This window comes from Argopecten irradians, chromosome 5 (genome assembly GCF_041381155.1).
Source record: "Argopecten irradians isolate NY chromosome 5, Ai_NY, whole genome shotgun sequence".
NCBI classification, from domain to species: Eukaryota; Metazoa; Mollusca; class Bivalvia; order Pectinida; family Pectinidae; genus Argopecten; species Argopecten irradians.
The window spans coordinates 24,472,270-24,493,351 of NC_091138.1; the positions used below are offsets into that span (position 1 = coordinate 24,472,270).

The following is a 21,082-nucleotide window of genomic DNA, read 5'->3' on the forward strand; positions in this document are numbered from 1 at the left end:
CCAACCTCCGAGAACATTATTTGTAATGGCCGCGCAAATATGAATCAAATTCAATTATTAGTATTTAGGTGATGCATTCAAACTCGACATCTACAACTAGAATAACATCCTCTACTAACACCCAGGTATGTGTTAAAACTGTGTTTACACCCAGGTATGTGTTAAAACCGTGTTTGATCAGAATATATGTTGATAAGACATAATCTATTGTTAGCTGTACTTGATTTGGTTTCCACACCAAATGCTTGCAGCGGAAAAGTCAGGCAGAAGTTTACAACGTAGCTAGATTCAGCTTTGATATTACATGTAACATTACAACGGTTAGAAGAATAAATAGATATAAATCTAACACATTTATAAACATGATGCGAAATTTTATCCATTGGAACGTTGGTAGATAAGCCGTTACAGTATGAATACTCCCCAAATTTGAGAGAAATGGCCAATAATTTATGAACAACAAATCCTCAAAAAAAATGCTTAATAAGTGAAACAAAACAATAACAAATTTTGAATACAGCGATTCATTGTATACATTGTAAACATAATAAAATAGTACACAACGTGATCAAACACATTGTACAACAGAGTCGGGTTTGAACATCAAAGATCCGCTGGCTCCGCCTACTTCTCAATGTTGTCAGTGATCTTGTCAGTTGGGAGGGCCAATCAGGTGGGCTGCCGATGCTTCAGCCAATCAGCGCCTTCGTTACATGCCAATTAAAATATAATCTACTGCATCAGTTACCAGCCTACTACATCAGCTACCAGCCAAAGTGCCTATTGAGTGAATGAGTGTTAATAGGAACACTTATTGTAACGGCGCTGTAAGGATATGCCAGGTTTGATGGTGGAGGAAAACTGGATTACCATGAGGAAAAAAAACAGCAGTCGGTACCTGACAACTGCGCGCAATGAGATTTGGACTTGCGGCCCAGAGGTAGAGGGCTTGTGATTATATGTTGGGACATCTTCACCACTCAGCCAGCACAGCTCTCTTACAAGCTGCAAGCAATATATACATAAAGCCAACAATTTGCTTCTTGTCTTTGTATACAGAGATTTCCTCCATACCACATTGCATCTCTTGTGATCTTGTATTATCAAAATCTATATTCTTCTTTCCAATGTTTTTGTTCTATTTCTCCTCAGATGTGAGATACATGAAAGACAGCCAATTTATGTTAAACTAGTGGTGCATTTTCCTTTCAGCATAAAAATCCTTCCACACTCAGATTGTCTATGGTCTGTGGTGGTTAATTGGGATATCATTTACTTTTTTTTGTTTGGATTGTTGCAGCCTTACTTGTGATTTCTCATCAAAACATGAGAAGATGAAGACCAAAGCTATGAGCAGCAAAAAAAGTTCCAACACAAAATGTGGATCAAAACTGATGTTATATGATCAACATCATAATCAAATATTTTAATTTAAACTCTTCATACAAAAACTTTGCTTTAGAAGTTTACCAATAAAATTCTTGAGAAAACATTTCCATTTCATGGTGATATGGAGAACAAAATCCTGAATAGCTGGATTCACTTCCACTTGTGTGGTGGCTTGAAATTGTGTCTTCTTTCTGGTTTCATCTTTCATTATCAATCTATATAACATGCTTCATATGAAGTTTTAGTGGTACTCTTTGAGCTATTTTTCTGATGCATTTTTATCTAAATTGATTTAGCCATTCACCTTTTTTCAATCTAGGCAGCAGGGGTACTATCCACGACACAGACATGAAAAGATCTAGGGTCACCTGCGTGATTATGTATGTTTTCTGCTGGCCCTCCAATTTCATCTCACACTAAGACCCTTTGCAAGCTTACATCCAGAATCACGAAATGAAAGTTGTATAACTAGTTCTGCAGTTTTTTAAATCAACTTTTTTTGTTATCTTTTAAAGATGCTCCACTGCCGACAGAGCATAAATGATATTCATCATTTGAATAATAATTGGTGTTTAATCGTGCATATATATGTCTAATTAACACAAAATATAATATAAAATAATTCATTTTGCTTTTGGTGCATGCACAATCAGTACATCATTTCATATAGTATATAGTGCCTCTGTAGAATTTTTTCAGGATGCAATTAATTATTTTTGATATTTTAAACTTGAAGTAAAATTAAAAGCTCAAATTTTTCAAAGGTGGTATTGGTGTAAAGTAAGTAACTTTTGTAACTGAAGAAAAATACTAAATCGTCTGCTCCTGTTTTTGATAGTGAAAAAATACCATTTTCCAGCAGTGGAGCATCTTTAAATAAATAAATTTTAGTTTATTAAATCAATCTTTTTTGTTATCTTTTAAATAAATAAATTTTAGTTTGAAGGCTATTTTTAATATTGTGGACATTTTCCTTGATGAATTTTAAAACTCTTATTTCTGTTGCAATAGCATATCAGTTTTTGGAATGAATGATGATGCATAGTTGAATATTTACATGCAACCTCACTATGTTACCTTACCAAAATCAGTTGGCATTCACCAGTGCATAAACTGTTATCACGTTGTTTTAGATACCAATATCATTGTGATGTCACAATTGCCGTCCAAGCAATCATGGAAATGGTTCCATCCTAGACAATAATGATTTGTTTATTCATTATAGATACAAAATCTCTTGGGATTTCATCATAATTTTTTTTTATAAAATGTAAATTCAATATATAAGCTAAAACACTTCATTAAACATGTCAGAGTCCGGTTAGTCTTCATACTGAAATAATTGCGAACTGAATGCCATTCAATGCTTAAAAACAAATATTGATTCCTGAATCAACTTGAAATGTTTGTAAGGCTAACAACAAGATTATTCCAATCAAACCAGGGTGCTGGAGATACAAAATAATTCTTTTTAAAAGACCTGGTCTTCTATTCAGACTGAGAGCTTAACTTACAATTACTTTATCTGACCACAAGGATTACTACAAATCACACCTAGAATCTTGTCCAGTTTATCTGTAAATTCATGCTGGAATATTGCTGACTGTATTCATCTGTTTTGGCAAACTCAATAGTTTTAGTTATTGTAGCAATTTGAAAATAAATAAGACTGTCAAAATGATGTTTTCAGTGTATATTTAAACAGCAAGTCATAGAATCTGTAACAAATAATGTTTTCAGTGATTACTTGTTTCAAATTATTTCAAATCAGGTAAAACATTTCTTAACACCTCTGCCTATTCAGGTCAGGGGTCAATGTTGAGTATAACCAAACCACTTATCTATCTTGACATCAAACTTGAAACTTAGTAAATTACTGAATATCACATCAGAAAAAACACAAAGATGTCACAATTCAAATAATTTATTCAAGAAGACATGAGATGTGGTTTCCTCTGTTGAGATCTGAAATAGGTATATGATGTCATATTTAGACATGTCAAAGGTTTACACAACTAAAATGATAATATTATAAATTCTTACCTTGTCTTTAGTCAGGTCGACTTTCTTGGCCTCGTTGATGATGGCTTGTTCAAAGTCTGGAAATAATTGGAATTAAATATCAAAGTAAAAGGTATAATAGTCAAATACATGTTTATCAATTTGATACCAATGCAAGGAATCCAAGTATATTATTCCCTAGTTCTGTTGGAGTGGGCAATGATCTAAAAGGAACAAGACATATTGTCAGATAAGTTACCTCATCTATGTGGAACAAAGGTCTCAATGTAGACCTCGTTATAACACACTGCTAATGTTAAGTCACACTCAAAGTTTGATGATGATACAGACCCCATTGTCCTCCTATTACATAATCAGTAACTGGTACAGACATAACAAGTGGTTAAGTAGTTAGACATTACGATGGAGGGATACAACACAAAACTTCCATTCTCCACCACTGATCTGACAGTAGACTTTTATTTGTAATAATTGAAATCACCACTATTGCTATTCAAAAAAAAAAGGACTTTTAAAAATCAATTGTGTCATTTTTAAGGTATGTTAAACCGCTGCTTATTTCCCTCTTTGTATTGAATGTGATAGGTGGCACATCTGACTTACTCGTCTCTCCTGTTGCCATAGCATCCTCTGCAGCCCTCTTCAGTGCAGACCACTCTTTCCTTGTCAGACGTCTGATTGGCCTCCTCACTGGTTTGTCTGAGGTGTTCTGTTGTCCTGTGGATTGATCAGCAGCCTTAGATTTATCACCACCTTCAAAATCTTCATCGCTGTTGATGTCCTCTTCTGGAAGATACAAAATGAACAACCAATATTTAGGTCTCTTCCATCAATCATCTATTTAGCAAATAGACTTGTTTGGTTTCTTTCCTATTACCTTTATACTAGTCATTAAATTATCAATTCTAGGAGTGTTACCAATTTACAAAGCCTGGAGTCCTAATGTGAAATAGATATGTTGCTGTCACAGCCCTTGGCTTTGTATCGGTCATACTTTCATCATAGTACAAATCACATAACACCATGATCATAATCCACAACAATAATCCTAAATATATCATTAATAAAACACTTACTTAGTTCAGCAGGCGATACAATTAAAGCTCTTGATGTTGACTGAGAGGATAAATGTTTTGAATCATTTGACATCCACCCAAAATTGTGTACTGCTGATACAGTGATGAGACTGAAAGAGAATTTGTAAAGAGTAATCCATGCTTACCCAACTTCTCCTTGGATTGAGACCCTGATATAGCCTGAGGTTTCTCTGGTGACTTCAGTTTGCCCTCAGTTGATTTCAGTTGATCAGACGACTTTTCGGCCTTGACCTCTGTTGTTGGGCTAAATGATAAATAAGCCAAATACATTATCAGTATTATAAATCATAAAACTGCCTCCTCTAGAGAAGTGATCAGATTCAATGCAATACAATTCCCTTATGGGAAAAATTGTATCTACCCATAGGTCTGAGCTCAACCTTCCAAATATATGTATAGTTTCAATGTATAGTTGGAAAAAATGTTTTAAATCCAACTTAAATCTTTCTTTGATGCATTGGGTTTTAATTCTGTTATATTCTTCACTTAGACAAACTAACAAAATATTTATTCATTCAATGTCATTCGCTAAGCAGGTTTGATAAGCAACGGTGCAGTATGAACTACAAGTCGCATACATTTTGTTTTATTTTCTAGTGGAAAAGTGAACCACATTTTACTTACATTTCCGTTCGCTTGCGAGCAGCATCTAGTGTTGACTGAAGTAACAGAATCATGTCTCGGTCTTCTGCATTGTTGTCCCTGTTTGGAAAATCCAAAACAGACTTGCTAAAAACAGGCTTAATAGTTAAAGACAGTTATTCACTGAACATAGTCAAGATGTATGTATTCATTATTGATAGGAATAAATGATTTTCATTCTTACCTTGCATTGGCCATTATTTCCGCCAGTTTCAATGACAGTGTCTAAAAGAAATAAAAAGTATGATATTTGTCATGTTTTACAGAAATGCCTAGCATTAGATTAATCTACATTTTTTCACTTTCAACAATGTCAGGGCTTCTTGTCAACACTGCGACACACATCTTTCATGTAATTATGATTAAGGATTCAAAGAGAGTTGCATTGTAAAGAAAGAAAGTTTCTTTAAAGAAACGATTATCAATTCATATTAAATTGTAACTAAAGGGCACTGAACAGAAGTGATCTTTTATATCCTCAATGATAATTTCTCACAATACAAAAATGGAATTGAAGCCATCAACATAGCCACATCCTCAACAGTGAAACTTCTTTCTAACAACAATTCTGTAAAGGATGTCCTACCTTGATGAGTCTAGCTGTTTCACTCTGGTTGACAGGTGCATCTGAAAGAAAACATATATACACTGGTAACCTTAAATGTGTTTATTTTGCCAAAATTTGTTAAAATAACGACAGAAAGTTTACTTTTTAACAAGTTTCGCCAGAATTAGAATATCTAATTTTAATTCAGTATTAATCCTTAGTATTAGTAGTTTTCCTCAGAATTCCAATCAGATTTTTAATACTAACATATTCTTCCATAAAATAAACAGTTTTTCTGTTCGCCGTCGGCACTGACAGCAAACAGAAAAACTGTTAATTTTATGGAAGAATATGTCAGTAGTTATCAACTGGGCGCACCGAGCTGTGACAGCCGAGCAAACGGCTAACATAGGTATGCTATGAACAAAACAAGAGTCATATCTCATATATTTGTCAAAATTTTTAAACCAAACGGCTTTCAATTGTAACCACTAGTAACAGAAACTTCATTAGATTAAAAGACTGGAAATTTGTACATATTTTTTATAAACAAAGAATCTGACATTTGAAAAGCATTCATCGTCATCAAATGTTTGTTTTTACCTGCCAAGTCTTTCCCAGCATCTTTCGCTGTCTGCTCCAATTTAGAAGCTGTGGATCCAGCTGCTCCATGTGTAGTCAACTTTTCAATAGATTTGGAAGTTGATTGAGATGTTGACTTTGGACCAGCTTTTCCTGCTGATGTGGATGTGGAAATTGGCACAGATTTGCCTGTCTGAGATGCAGAACTAGGAACTGGTTTGCTAGTTACTTGTGGTGTAGATTTAGATGTAGTTTTACCTGTTGGTTGTGATGTTTGTTCAGTGTCTGATTTTTTTGCTGTTTGAGATGTGGGTCTTTTATCAGATTTGCCAGGTGTTTGTGATGAAGGTTTAGACGAATCACTGCCAGGTTTAGAATGTGTACTGGCGGTACTCTGTGGTCCAGTCTGTTTTTGGTCCCTGTCCGGTACTGGCCCAGACATTGCTCTTTCCACTGCTTGTGACAGTGTGGAGACTCTTTGTGGGGGCTTATCAGATGTGTCAGGCTTGGATATACTGGATGGTTTCTGTGATTCTTCATTTGAAGGTTTCTTCTGGCCTTCGTCCTGTTTACTACTACTTGTGTGTTTACCTCCTAAAAATAAACATTTACAAATTGTAAAGCATAGTACAAATATGTCTAATTACAGTTGAACTTTGACAACACAAACTTGTACAACTTGAAGTGAAGTTTTGTTCGTTTCAACTAAACTTTCACCATGCATTTAAGTACATTTTTCATAAATACACTTTTGAAATTTTAGAATGGCCTTCAACAACTTCAAAAATATGATTTGACAGTAATTCTGTGTATAATGAACATATATTTGAGATTATTATACAATTGTTGAAACAGTATGATAACTCTTCAAGAGCCTGTGAGGGATTATTTAGTGAGTGTGTTTAGAAAATGACTACCCACATGTTGAAAATGAGGAATCAAATTCTGCTTTCTTAATTGAACATTAACACAGATTTCTATCATTCTATGTATTTCCTTCTAAAACATATTCAAAGTTTACAATGATATGGTGCAACTTATTAAGAAATGTTTGAAAGATGAGTTTACTGTATAAGACAAAATAACTAGTAGCTACCTGAGGTTGATGGCTCTTTGTGTCCTTTGCTGGCTGAGGACGATGACTGACCTTGAACTTTGTTTTTCTCCCTGTAAAACATTAAAAGACATAATGGTCAGAATATTAGCGAATGACAAATTATACCGTCTACTTTAACCTTGAAATAAGAATACTGTATGTTGAAATACAATTTAGTTGAACATATGGTTGTACACAAAATTAGCTTTTTATTCAAACATTAAAGTATCATCTTTAACCAGTTTGATCATTTACCTTAATGAGAAATTCGTAATGACATTCTTTGGAGCTTCACGAGATTGAACAATCTAAACTTATTTCATGTGATGATAGATGTCATGTTCAAGGGAAGCAACTCCATCAAATGAAGGTAGCGGGATATCTTGTATACTGGTAGAAATCACATTGAGATCACATGTGTGCTGTATGTTATTCTAGCTGCTAGCCTTGAGGAATGTAGAGAGGTCACTATAAACCAGATCTAAACAGCCCCTCATATGTAGTTTATCAGAGGTATTATAAAGTAAGTGTTATAAAATGTTACAAGACTCTCAGAAACAAAGTAAATAAACTCAAATAACCTAGAACAGTGGTGTGAAACAGATGAAGTGTTCCTCTACCTGAGGATTCTTTATAAATCAACTCACAAAATCACAAACAAGGAACTCACCATTTGCTCCTTCGAAACAAATTTAAACAATGATTGCATTAACAGATAAACAATGTCGATCTACGAATAATTTCATCTACATTGAATTTGAGAATAAAACTGGTATAGAACTTTACCTGATGAACAATTCTCACACTGAGCCCACTCCACCCATTTTATCTTTAAAATTTAAACTGAATACCAAATTATTGTAGGCACACATAGCCTACAATGTATTCAATTTCCCTAATTTGGAAAAAAAAACTTTAATAAATAGTTAAACATTAAACTGGTGTTGATATTTGGCAACAGACATAAGAATAGGATACCTAATAACAACTGACTATTCTTTCCACTATATTTTTTTTTCTCTATTTAAATTTTATTTATATAAAGTTGCTGTTCTAAATTAAAGGCCCACTACATTTCCAAAACAAAAATTTTAAGTTTCTTAAAAGCAATAATAATATCAGAAAAATTATATTAATGGCCTAAGATGTGGTTACAACACCTAACGAATGCAGGATTATCCGTGTAATCAATGTTTACAATGATGATTCATTTCGTTGTTTTGCCATCGGGCACAGTGATAGTGAACTACAGTACAGTGATTAGGACGACGGCAGGAATTATAAGATGACCAACGTTAATTAACATTCAATTTATACTAATTTTAACTGTTCAGGAAGTGATGATACATGCAGCATTAATGTTAAGCTATTAACTTTGATTTTGTGACTCTACAAAATTATCAATTTCATTTTACATTCCTTTTTTAAAAATTAAAAGCCGTTCAGAAAGGTAGTGGGCCTTAAATTATCACACCTAAGAAATTGACCGTTTTCAAAGTGGACATTTGTCACAGATTTGCATCAATTAGAGATGTACAGAGAAGGCTAGGAGTTGTTAGGGAGAAATTTCAGGGCATTAAATGACCTGCCTTTGTTTGACATATCAATAAATGATATGGCAGACAAATTACAGATAGCTATCAATACATTAGCCCCCTCCCTCTTTCTTATTCCATAGTGGTGGTATAAAAAGCACCATTGTGAGAATTCATCAGTCCAGGTAAATTCTATCTCTCATATTGACAGACCCTCTGGCCTTCACACGGTGCCATACAAGAAAAAACAGCTCGATGAACCTCAACTAAACTTTAAAGTTCTTCAACATAAGTAACTTGGATTCAAATATCCACCTATAACAGAGACCATTTCAGACTCAAAAGTTCCATTTCTACCTGAGAAAAAGCTCCATTTCTACCTGAGAAAAAGTTACATTTCTACCTGAGAAAAATTTCCATGCCATTTCTACCTGAGAAAAAAATCCATTTCTACCTGAGAAAAAGTTCTAGGCCATTTCTACCTGAGAAAACTTAAATTAAAAACTCCACCTCTCCTTGAGGATGGTAAGCAACTGAGCTAGACACAAGTTGGACAAATGCCCGAATACTAGTAAGGAACAGATTCAACGTCACAATTTTAGCCACATGGCCAACAGCACAAACAGATCTAATGGCTTAAAAAGCCATATGCTGGTCACTAGATGTCCTAGTCTTTCCTCTTTCTGTAGTTCTGGAATGAACAGTTACAGCATGATGAAGGCGTTTGGGTTTCCTCTCCACATCTCCTGCAAATGTACGATTGAAACTGGCTGGATTGTTCATGAGTAGAAACTTGGTATGAGGATGTTAGTGACTCGTTGCTCCATGTAGCAGACTGGTGTCTGGGTGCTGGGAATCTGATACTAGTCTGGGATAATGATATCAGTGCAGAACTTGGTGGTTTTCTGACCTGAGACTGACAAACCGATGAAATTAACCCTGGTCTCCACAGGGCTGGCCTGCCTCTATCACCAAGGGAGAACATGTTTCTCCCTGGAGCAGGGCGCCCATAAAACACATTCCTCCCTTGAGCTGATTGGTCATATTGTGAGGTTTCACAGGCTTGAGGCAGGTGTGATCCAACAAAGTCAGGATCAGGAAGCTGACCAGGTAGTTCACCTTCTAGCCGTACACATGAAGACACACTTGAGGCATGGCCTATGGATGTCATCATCCTCGACCTACCAAGCATTGACTGGCCAGTTTGTGATTGTTCATGGACATGAGCTTGAGTAGTCTCCTCATCAATTGATAAGATAGGAGGCATTATCATCTTTGGCCTAAATCCAGCACCCATGACATTGCCACAGAGTGATCCAGGTTCAGATCCTGAGACTACAGTCGCATTGCCACCACTTCTAACAAATGGCTGATGTGAGGATACCAGCCTTCTGAGTCCCCATAGTGCTGACTGCCCACCTTGTGATAGTTTGTGTGCATGAGCTTGAGTAGACTGGTCTTCAAATGGCAGTTCAAGTTTAGGAGGCATTATCAAATTCGGCCTAAATCTTCTCACACCCCCGAGTGATAAATCACCTTGAGGAGGTTGGCCTGAAGATGAAAACGTTTGAGATCCTGAACCAGCCATATCAGTTCCAGAATATGGTAGCATTCCAAGTGTCCTTTGACCCGATTGAGCACCTTGTGATGGTTCATCAACAGGAGGTTGACCCAAGGATGCTAAATAACCCGGCCTCCAGAAAGCAAAGTTGTCATCTAGTAATGATTCACAGCTTGTGCTTCCATAGACATCCACAGATAAATTTTCTCGTTTTCTTCTCCTCCTTCTTTTCTTCCTACTTGATGCACCATTTAAAAGATCAACATTTTGGGCATTACCTGGGTTAGGGACTGAATTTTCACTTTGTAGCCACTTCCTCTTGCATGGTACCACTGCTGATGATGTTATCTCTCCAGCTCCAAGTAGCCTACCGTTGTCATTTGCTGAAAGCTGTTGAGCAGAGGAGTTATTTTTTTGTTCTCCCCTTTTCCTTTTCTTCCTACCAGACAAAACATCAACAATAAGACCAGGATCTGGTTTACCGACAGGCTGCATTATCCTCCTTGATGCTGACGGACCTTGCCCAGGATACTGGTTGAAGCGCTCATTGAGCAGTTTTTTCTTCTTTCCTTTCTTCTTCTTTTTCTTTCTTTTAGTCAAAACATCCATAATGAGTGCAGGATCTGGGCGTCTTACAGGCTGCATTATGGTCTTTGATAATGGTCTTAAAGCTGCTGATTCCTGAACAGGACTTCGCCTGAAGCGTTCACTGAGCAGTGCTCTCTTTCCTTTTACATTGATTTTCTTTTCTTCTGTGCTACTTGATCCACCTGTCAAAACATCCATAATCAGGGAGGGGTTAGCTTCTGGCATGGACTGCCACGGGTTGGAAACTGTCCCCAACGAAATGTCCTGGCCCATAGACATCAATTGCCTTTCTCTTTCCTGTCTTTGTCTTTCCTTCTGTCGTTTCTTTTGTCTTTTCCGTTTGTGAGTTTTAGAAGATCCACCTCCATGGTTCATATTTTGGACTAATATTCCACTTTGTGATGGGCTCCTCTTCTCAGGTACAGCTACAATTTCAGTAAATACAGAAACTGAAGCAATGTCATTCTTCGCATCTCCTGCTGCTTCACTTAGCTGATTGGAGGAATCTTCTTTCTTACAAAGCTGAGTTGAGGCATTCAATTTCTGATCCAGCTGGGACGATGTAATCCCTGCCTGTGAGTCCATGTCTGGTTTCTGGTTGTATGTGACCTCCAGAGGCATGGTTACCTGAACCTCTGACCTGTGATTCACAAACAGTGGCTTTGAAATTGCTAGACTAAGCCAGGGAGCTTTCATGAAGGTTCCACTTGCTGCCTCAGAAGGATGTCCTGGTTTCATAAATAGAGGCAATTTCTTCATTTCCCAAAGAATGTTGTAAAATCTCTCTATCCCCATCATACACTCTTCATCTTCCCAGTCAATCCTGTAAATGTATTAGTATAGGATGTGTCACTACCATTAGCATTGCTACCAAAACTGTTACACCTGTCTCCCAGTTGTTCTCCAAAGGCACAAGTCTGAGGTTCAGAGGAACAGATGGGATCTTTATCTATTTACAAACCTTCGTAAACATCAACCGAATCACATTCTCGACACTTTTAACAAGACTCACCTGTATAGTCAGAATTTCATACACAAATCAACAGCTGTTAAAATAATGGTTGAAAGTTGACAAATACAGATTCATGAATATCATCAACTTGGAGAAAACTGAATAATTTCCAAGACGACTTTTTGGAATCAGAGAGGTGTCAAAAATCCAGTCACAAGAGAGATGCAAATGTTTTCAATGACACAATAACACTAGTGCTTTTCTTCCAGCATATAATATCCAATGGTCCAGAATTGCCCCTATATATGTTGTTTGGTTTATTTGGTATAACATTCTATAAACAGCCAGTGTCATTTATAGGAAGCAGAGGGCAGCCGGAATACCAGAAGAAAAACCACTCAACTGCAGTCAGTACCTGGTAACTGTCCTACATGGGATTCCAACCCACAACACAGTGGTGGATGGTTTCTAGCAATATGTTACGACATCGAAACTTTCCAACAGACAAATGCTTTGATTGTTGACCTCCTAGAGTTGATTGTTGCTTGAAGGCAGGTTAAAACCATGACAATCGACTATCATTATTCCTTTCTAAACAGCAAATGTACCTGGTATGTCTACCACTTGAAATACTTGCCAATAATATTCTATGTCACAAATAAAAGCCCTTTACCACCAAATATCCAACCCTCCTCCTCTCCCGACTCAGCTCTAAACCCTCAAATTACAATGAGAAAAGTCCTGAACAAAGATATAAGGGCCTCATTTATCATAACATCTTACCTAACTCTAGACTGCATCACATCCAAAGCTGACTTCAGCAATGTCAACATGGCTGCATCATTTTTGGATTTCTTTTGCCTGTGGAAAATCACATCCCATATAAAGTTGATTGCAATATAAAAATATCTCTTTAGTATAGTAACTATTCTTTTTAATTTCTTTGAGTATAATAATTATTATATTTAATTCAGGAATATATCTATGTACATGTATATTTTATCTGTGATTAATTTAATTAAGGAATATATCTATGTACATGTATACTTTATGTGATTTTGTAATTTTGAAATGTGAAGAAGACAATGTCATGTCTTGAAAATTTCCTGATAATTTGTCCTACGTTTTCAACCTTACCACACTCAAAATTACAATCTATTTAAAAAAAAGTTTATTCATGTTTGAATCATCTTTGATTTAGCACTACATTTTTAGGCCTTGGGTATGAATGTACACTGTCCCCATATCCTTTTTATGCCCAGAAAATGAAAATTTTATCGAACACCAAGCCCAAACCCCAAATTACTATTTATTTTCTGCCAAGGAAAGAGAGTAACTTTTTTCTGTTGCATATTAAAGATAGAAATGTATGTATGAAATGTGGACAGAATGGGACAGGATTTGGCATGATAGGACATGGCTGATATGGACGACATTGTATGATTTTACTTACCCTAGTCCCTGTCGGGCAACAACATTTTTTATCTGTTTTGCAAGTTTCTGAAATTAAAGATCAATATTTAATCATGAACTGGAATCACTTTATAGTATAGTTTATTTTCATTTTTAATTTTGATAACAGATATAAATTTACAACCTACAATTGATATGATCAAGAAACCTCAAAATTTAAAAGAAAAGTAACATTCAATCTCTGACCGAGTCTTTCTATTTACAACACCTACAGCTCAGTATACATTCAGTGTAATAATACTTACATGACGTGCTATAGGAGGCTGATTTTTCTTCCCACTTTGTTTTATCATTTTACCTTTGTTTTTATCTGAAACATAATTAGACATATATGACAAATCACTGTATATTCATTCAGTTCAAGTATGACACTCAGCTTTGAATTGAGAGAGAAGTGTTTCAAATCAATAAGGATCTACAACTATTTCTAATAGGTCATTTATATCACCAAAACCATTGGCATCCAAAGTGACCCATTTCAAAGAGATAACATCAATCAATATATCTTAATTAGAACAGTCGCCAGAGTGGACGACTGATAAACCCTGCTGTACAAATTTAGTAATAACCATATTTATAGGGGACATTGCAAACGGGTTCTGCGTACCAGGAGTTCCCAGGACAAAGTTGTGTCTACAGACAGACAACTCATTTCCAGTATACCGTAAATTGGAATATTTTGGAGTCAGGAAATTTTGGTGTTTTTTGTATCAAAATAGGGTGGTTAAAATTTTTAAATTTGACGTTTCCCTGTGCCATATTAATTTTGGCGCATAATTTGATTAGATTGAAAGATAAAATTCTGTAGAATTACTTGTTTATTCACATAGATCCTGCAATGATGAAAATCAGACGCAATAGATTTAAGTGAAGTCATATTGATACAAACCCTCTGAAATATTTGTCTTCAATAGAAGTAATTAATAGTCATATATCTAATGATATACATGTTTGCACAAAAGAAAGACTCGCTCAGGTACCTTTTTCCAAGTTGACAGAACATACCTTAAATGTATGTTGATGTACTGTACCACCCTTTAAAAGGTTTAAAATGAAACTAAATTAATTAAGAACCAAATATAATCAAGTTTAGTGTAAAAGACTAATAAATACCTGACTTGCCATAAGCAGTTTCTTTACTTCTTTGCCTTTCTTTGTCCTTGTAGTTTTCCCTACTCCTACTCCCAGACCGATCAGAGCTGCCTTCATGTCTACGATGGTGACGATCATCCATCCTTTGATCATGCTGACGGTTAGGTGAGATGTCCCTTCTATCTAGAGATCTACCTCTGCGTGGTGGCATATTTTCTGGAGGTCCCCCTCTCTGTGGCATGTTTTGAGCGGGCCCTCCCCAATGTGGTGGCATGTTAACTGGCGATCGACCTCTCTGTGGCATGTTATTTGGTGGCCCACCTCTTTCTGACATCCGCTCTGGTGGCATATTCATAGAAGGTGGCCCATGGAGATCTCCTTCGTGTGGCATGCCTGGTTCTATGTTATGAACCATTATCTGCATGGGTTGTAAGGTGTTTGGGTCTAACATTACAGGTACACCTCCACCACCTGATACTGGAATGTCTGCCATGCCTGGTTGCATAATGCCTGGCGGAGGCATCATACCTGGCTCTAGAAATATTGGCCCTGGTCCTTCTGGGGGTCCCGACAGCATGATAGGCATGTCACCAGGTCCAGGAGAGTGTACATCTACAGGAGAAGAAAATGTGATAAACTGTAATTTACTTTCAAAATTAATGTTTACATAGCAGAATTCAACATTTCATAAATTATCTGTACTAAGTATATTTCAATATGGAGTTTCAAGATACCATATTTCCCCAATATCCTTTTGTTAACTTGAAATTGATATATTGCTTACATTTCAACATTATTCATAAATCAGTAAAGCTGGTTTACCTCTATTCATTTCATTCATGTCTCCATGCCTGTTAAACCCGCCTCTTCCTCTGCCACCACGCCCTCTATCAAATCCTCGTCTTCTGTCAAACCCTCTTCCCCGACCTCTACCTCTGTCAATCCATCTTCCTCCTCTTCCACGCCCCCTGCCTCTAGCCCTAAAATTCTGATTATCATCAGGTGGTATATCATTTGGTCCTTGTTCTGGGATCATTCCTTCCTGAATGATCTGAGGCTGATCAAGATGGACCAAGACCTGCTGCATTCCATCTGGTCCAACTGGGCCCAGAAGCTGTGGTTCCATTCCTGGCTGTATCATTATAGGAACGCCTGGAGGCAGGATTTCAATAGGGCCATCAGGTCCCATCAACATCGGTCCTTCCTCTGTGTGTATGATGTTTGGCATCTCACGCTCCATCATCATAGGCTCACCATCTATTTGAAAGATAGAAATAAACACAGGTTTTGATATTTTAAAGCAGTCAGCTAGTCAAAGTAATGCTTTTCTTCAGTCAGCTAGTAAAAGTAATGCTTTTCTTTTTGAGTAGAAACACTTGCTAATACCATCATTATCAAAAAAGTGAAGAAATCAGAATTGGAAAAGTAGAATTAGAGAGATAGAGTAAAACATGTGCACTATTTAAAACTTTATCTCATGGTTTTGTGATTCTTGATTGATTCAGAAATGCTTTTTAAAATGTCCATGACAATCTAGGAAAGAAGAAACAAGAACGTGACATGTTATACAAAACATTCAAAATGCCATACATACCAGCTGGATGAGGTGAAAATGGACGATCATCTCTTGGACTAACACTTCTCATGCGTTCTCTAGGACTTAAGCTTCGGCGGTTTCTTGGGCTTATGCTGCGATGGTCTCGGTTAAGTCTGTGTTCATCATGTCCATCTTGTCTGAATCTGCCTCGATCTTGACCTCTACCTCTTCTATCAAATCTACCTCTGTTGTCAAACCCGCCTCTTCTGTCAAATCCACCTCTCCTATCAAATCCACCTCGCTTTTCAAATCCACCTCTTCTGTCGAAACCCCCTCGCCTCTCAAATCTGCCTCTTCTATCAAAGTCATCTTGCATTGGTCTATCAGGATCCATGTCATCTTGTTGACCATCCTCATATTCGAATCTTCCTTTTCTATCAAAATTTGGCTCTCCATCAGGAAATCTATCCATTTGTCTATTGGCAAATTCATCAGGAACAAAGTCACCTTCAACTGGGCTGTGAACAAAGTGGACATTATCATCAGGTCTATCTATGAATTCTTCATCAGGTATAAAGTCTTCTTGATCAACTAAAAAGCAATCCCTTTGACGTCCTCTGTCGTCCCTTTCATTCAGATTTCTTCTGCCATCCCTCATCCGTTCCCTAGAGCCACTGCGACGTGGAGATAGACTTCGACGTCTGCTACCTCTCTCTTCATTGGAAAACCTCATGTCATCTTGCCATTCATCTACACCTTCCCTAAAAGGTGAGTTGTCTCTAAAATGACCCTCATTGGAGAATTGTGACATATGATCTTCATGGCCCATTTCTTCTATGAACTGGTCGCCTTGCCATTCTCTTGGTGATCCAGGCGACCTTCTAAAATCTCTGTTATCATTTACCTCTGGACTTCTAGATCTATTCCACCTCGTCCTCCTTCTTCTTTGGAAACAATTTTCTTCAATGTCTTCTGGTGACCTGATGTCTTCTTCTATCATCATATTTCTCTCATCTTGCTCACCATCAAAAAACATCCTAGGAGAACCCTCCCTTGGAAATCCAGGGGATCTCGACCTTCCCATTACATTGTCATCAAAATGTTCAGGTTCCTCCCAATTTTCTAAAACAAATAAATTGTATAAAGCAATTTTAGCAAGCACACAGAATAATTTGTAACTGACTCTATTAAATATTGCCATTTCAGAATTTACTGTCTTTGTACATAGATTTATGAAATACACATTCAGCTAATTCTTTGTACAGATATAAACCTTCAGCTAAGAACCAAATGCTATTGACTTAAATGTGACTCACAAATAATTACATGTAGTTCTAATTATGTAAGTATGTAGAGCATGAACACAAGACATAAGTGGTCCTGCTTTGTAAAGACCATTTTGTCACAAATTGTGATAGCATGTTTAACATATATACATATGCATGTAAATACTTCATTTCATTAATACATTAATTGTTTACTTTCTTTTCTATCTAAAAAACAAAATGCTTATTCATTGAATATTTTGTATTTTGCATTGCCAAAAGGTAACTAACCATAAGGGATGTCTCGGTTCATGTTTTTTTCAGCTCGGTTCGGTTTCATTTTTTTGTCTGGTTTTCGGTTTATTCCGTTCAGTTCAGACAAATCTTACTCTAACATTATTGAAGTCTATTTAGTATTACTATCAAAAGCAAGTTTTGTTTTAGATTTAATAATGATACACTACTGACAAATGGTGTTTTTTCTCTATCAAAAACAATAAAAGACAAATTAGTTTTTTTCTTCAGTTACAAAGTTACTTTCTTTACACCATTACCGTCATTGGAGAGTTTGAACTGTGAAAATCATAAGTTTTACTTGCTTGTTTACAGATCGAAATAATCTTGGTAAAAGTGTTATAAGATATATTATGTATTGGAAATATAATACAGATGAAATAATTACATACGAGATGCAAGTTCAATCGTAAAATGGTTAAATTCACAGAAAATTGGCCGACTGAAGCATGGTTGTTTACAATCACAACAAAATGGCTGACCGATTTTCTGTGGGATCGTGGGATCCACAGAGAGCGGAAAAACAATCTTCTGAATGACTGCTAACTTGCACACATGTTACACATCAATGTCGATTAACGGGTGAATTTCCCAGGATTCTGTCAATTTTGTTGTATTTTCAATGAAATAATCAGCAATACGGTTTATACACGTAAATTACAGGTAATATTGGACATTAAATTTTTTTGAGCCGAAACAAAGAATTAGTGAACTGAACCGAACGGTTGCATATTTCAGTTAACCATATTTTCGGTTAATTGTGACGCTCTAACTTACCATTTCTAATTGGGCTTCCAAAATCTCTTTGATCTGGTTCAAAATCCCTATTTTGGTTCCTGTTATTAAAGTTACCCCTGTTCCAATTACCCCTTCTGAATCCACGTCCATGTCCTCGTTTCCAGTTCTGGTTACCTCCCCTGTTGTGTTGATAATTCCGAGGCATATTTAATAGGGAACTATCTAGACCCAATTATATGTTAATCATATTCTTGTCTCTGTAATGAAATGAAGTAGTATGTCAATAGCATTGTCATTGATATCCCTTGTATTACGGTAGATAATCAGTACCAACGATGAAACATATATTCCCTAAAAGGAAAGAGACATGATCTTGCCCTGCACATGATATTGCGATCATCCAATCACGATAAATCTCAGTTGTCAGTCTAAGATGCAGACATACCCGGACATAATGCGTTACAATGGGGCCACAGTGAACTGGAAGAATGGCTGGAAGTGCCCTCTGATTTCATAAAAAAAAAGTCTTTTTTTTTCCCCATTTTTTTTTTCCATTGGATATTTGTAAAAACTGTAAATTGGTGTTTAATTCAAATATTTTGGGTTTTTATGTATCTTAAAGGGACAATTCAGTCTAAGAGAACATTAAAATTTGCACATATATCGGAAAAAAACCTGTTCTAATGGAAATTAGATCAGTCGGATTTACTGTGATATGCCTGAAAAGCTCATGGTTGTGACATGTGTGTAGATGTTCAAACTCGCTCGCTGTCCGCCATTACACATTGTGGTTGAACTTCTTGTATGCCGCACCCTGTCCCTTGCTCGTAGAGTAATGCAACTTTTGTCTAGAACTACTCAAATCGCTCTGACAGTAGTGTGTTTACCTTATTAGGTGAATTGTCTTGCCTAAAAATCATTTTCTCGCCTTCTCATTGGTTATGTAGTTTATTTGTTTAACATGCTTGACCTTGGCTCGGGTATGGGTACAGCGTCCATATTGTACCTACTTAAGCGTATTGAGCAACGATTTGATATTTCAACGATATTAATTAAAATACAAAACAATGACGTGGAAATTGTCAATATTTTATGTTATATGTTTCATAAGAAATGTAGAACAATACATTAAATTGAAAAGAACAAGTATATATTTATCTATATATTGACAGATAATAAATGATTTATCTTTCTGCCATGAAACTCTTAGGTGTGCAAGATCATGTGCCGGCATTGTACACCTGATCCAAATGGAAATTATTTCAAATCATAGTCAAATTCGCCATAAAAATAAGAGTACACCCCTAGAAATTCAATTTACCATAATTTTCTACCCATATTGGTATACAAAGTCCAAATTTCTTATAATCAATGAGGAATAAACACTGGCTTCTGAAATTTGTATTTTGATATTAATTTGTACAATTATTGACATAATTAAACACGTGTAAATTGGAATTAGCATTACAGTAGTGGAATGATGATGAGATTATTTTTTTTGCATACTGGAGATCAAGATAAAGTTTGAATGCAACTCTTCTTCCGTTTTCCAATGTCTTAGATTATCGTACTAAATTCTTTAACATGTCTCAAGCATACACGGTTTATGCAGCGCTCGTTTCAAACAATGTCGAGTTTAATATCTACAGTACTGCACTGTTACAGCCATGACAGCTGTTTTACACAAAACTTGCACGAGTCTGCACCCTAGCCCCAAAACACGATGCTAAAATAATTATTAGTGTAAGACAAGGAGGGTAAAACGATTAAAGCATATAAATGAGATACATACGGACTAAGTACTTACACAATAGAAACTACTTTCGGTCAAATGATTGCAATATAAGCTTAAATTAAAGCAAAGCTAAAGCACGAGTTTAATTCGCCATTTTACCGGACATCGTATTGCGTAGTCAATTCCGGTGCGGTTTGACGGACAGGATAATCCGGATTGCCAATTACCCGGATAGTAGTGAATTTTGACGAGATGACAATTTACAAAATTTTACAAATAATTACGTAATATTTGAACATAAAATAAATAAATAAACAAAAATGATATAAACATAAAAGTCAATAAAAAATAACAAAATAATTCTTACTATATACTGCATGTCTAGCCCGAGATGGCAGATGATGTACGCCAGACATCTATCTGTCATAATGTCTAAGTCTGGTGTCAGGGCCAGAGTCTCTCGGGCTAGTCATACCACAGGGTATCTACATAATAATATGCTGTATAAATTATACTGTTAGGTAAAATTTCGTGCCAGGTTCCTGTGCGTCATACTGTAAACTTTTTTCCTACAGTAGAACAAGGATGTATTACTAAATGTAAATCCTTGAGTAGAAATAGTATTGATTTGTGACTAGTCTTCGTCGCTATCACAATAAAATAAGAGTGCAAATCAGGAATACATTTGTACATTCAATTTTCATTTGGTCCTATGCAATTTTATGTATACAAATGATCCAATGGAGTATCACCACTTACATGTACTAACTTTGACTGTCTATTAAAACCCTGTTTTCTTACAAAGTTATCATTTAATCGCAGTGTAGTAGGAAAATTACCAAAGACATGGCAAAAATAGAATGTAAACATATGTTTGCATACAGATATGGCGACATTTACAATAAGAATTTCTAAATGAATTAATCCGTTTTCAGTG

General features: G+C 36.1%; 1 protein-coding gene across 1 annotated transcript in view; it reads right to left on the reverse strand.

Moving 5' to 3' along the window:
* Positions 1-20,333, reverse strand: part of LOC138323310 (serine/arginine repetitive matrix protein 2-like) — a 44,629-nt gene extending 24,296 nt beyond the window's left edge. Inside the window, exons 1-16 of the mRNA XM_069267829.1 lie at positions 20,218-20,333; positions 18,450-18,667; positions 16,171-17,235; positions 15,399-15,833; positions 14,598-15,188; positions 13,730-13,794; positions 13,465-13,511; positions 12,795-12,872; positions 7,376-7,446; positions 6,301-6,873; positions 5,737-5,777; positions 5,335-5,375; positions 5,133-5,210; positions 4,634-4,752; positions 4,015-4,197; positions 3,433-3,488 (exon numbers count right to left, since the gene is read on the reverse strand). Coding sequence (XP_069123930.1) covers positions 3,433-3,488; positions 4,015-4,197; positions 4,634-4,752; positions 5,133-5,210; positions 5,335-5,375; positions 5,737-5,777; positions 6,301-6,873; positions 7,376-7,446; positions 12,795-12,872; positions 13,465-13,511; positions 13,730-13,794; positions 14,598-15,188; positions 15,399-15,833; positions 16,171-17,235; positions 18,450-18,615 — 3,609 coding nt within the window. The 5' untranslated portion in view covers positions 18,616-18,667; positions 20,218-20,333. The remainder of the gene's footprint in view (positions 1-3,432; positions 3,489-4,014; positions 4,198-4,633; positions 4,753-5,132; positions 5,211-5,334; positions 5,376-5,736; positions 5,778-6,300; positions 6,874-7,375; positions 7,447-12,794; positions 12,873-13,464; positions 13,512-13,729; positions 13,795-14,597; positions 15,189-15,398; positions 15,834-16,170; positions 17,236-18,449; positions 18,668-20,217) is intronic.
* Positions 20,334-21,082: the final 749 nt, after the last annotated feature.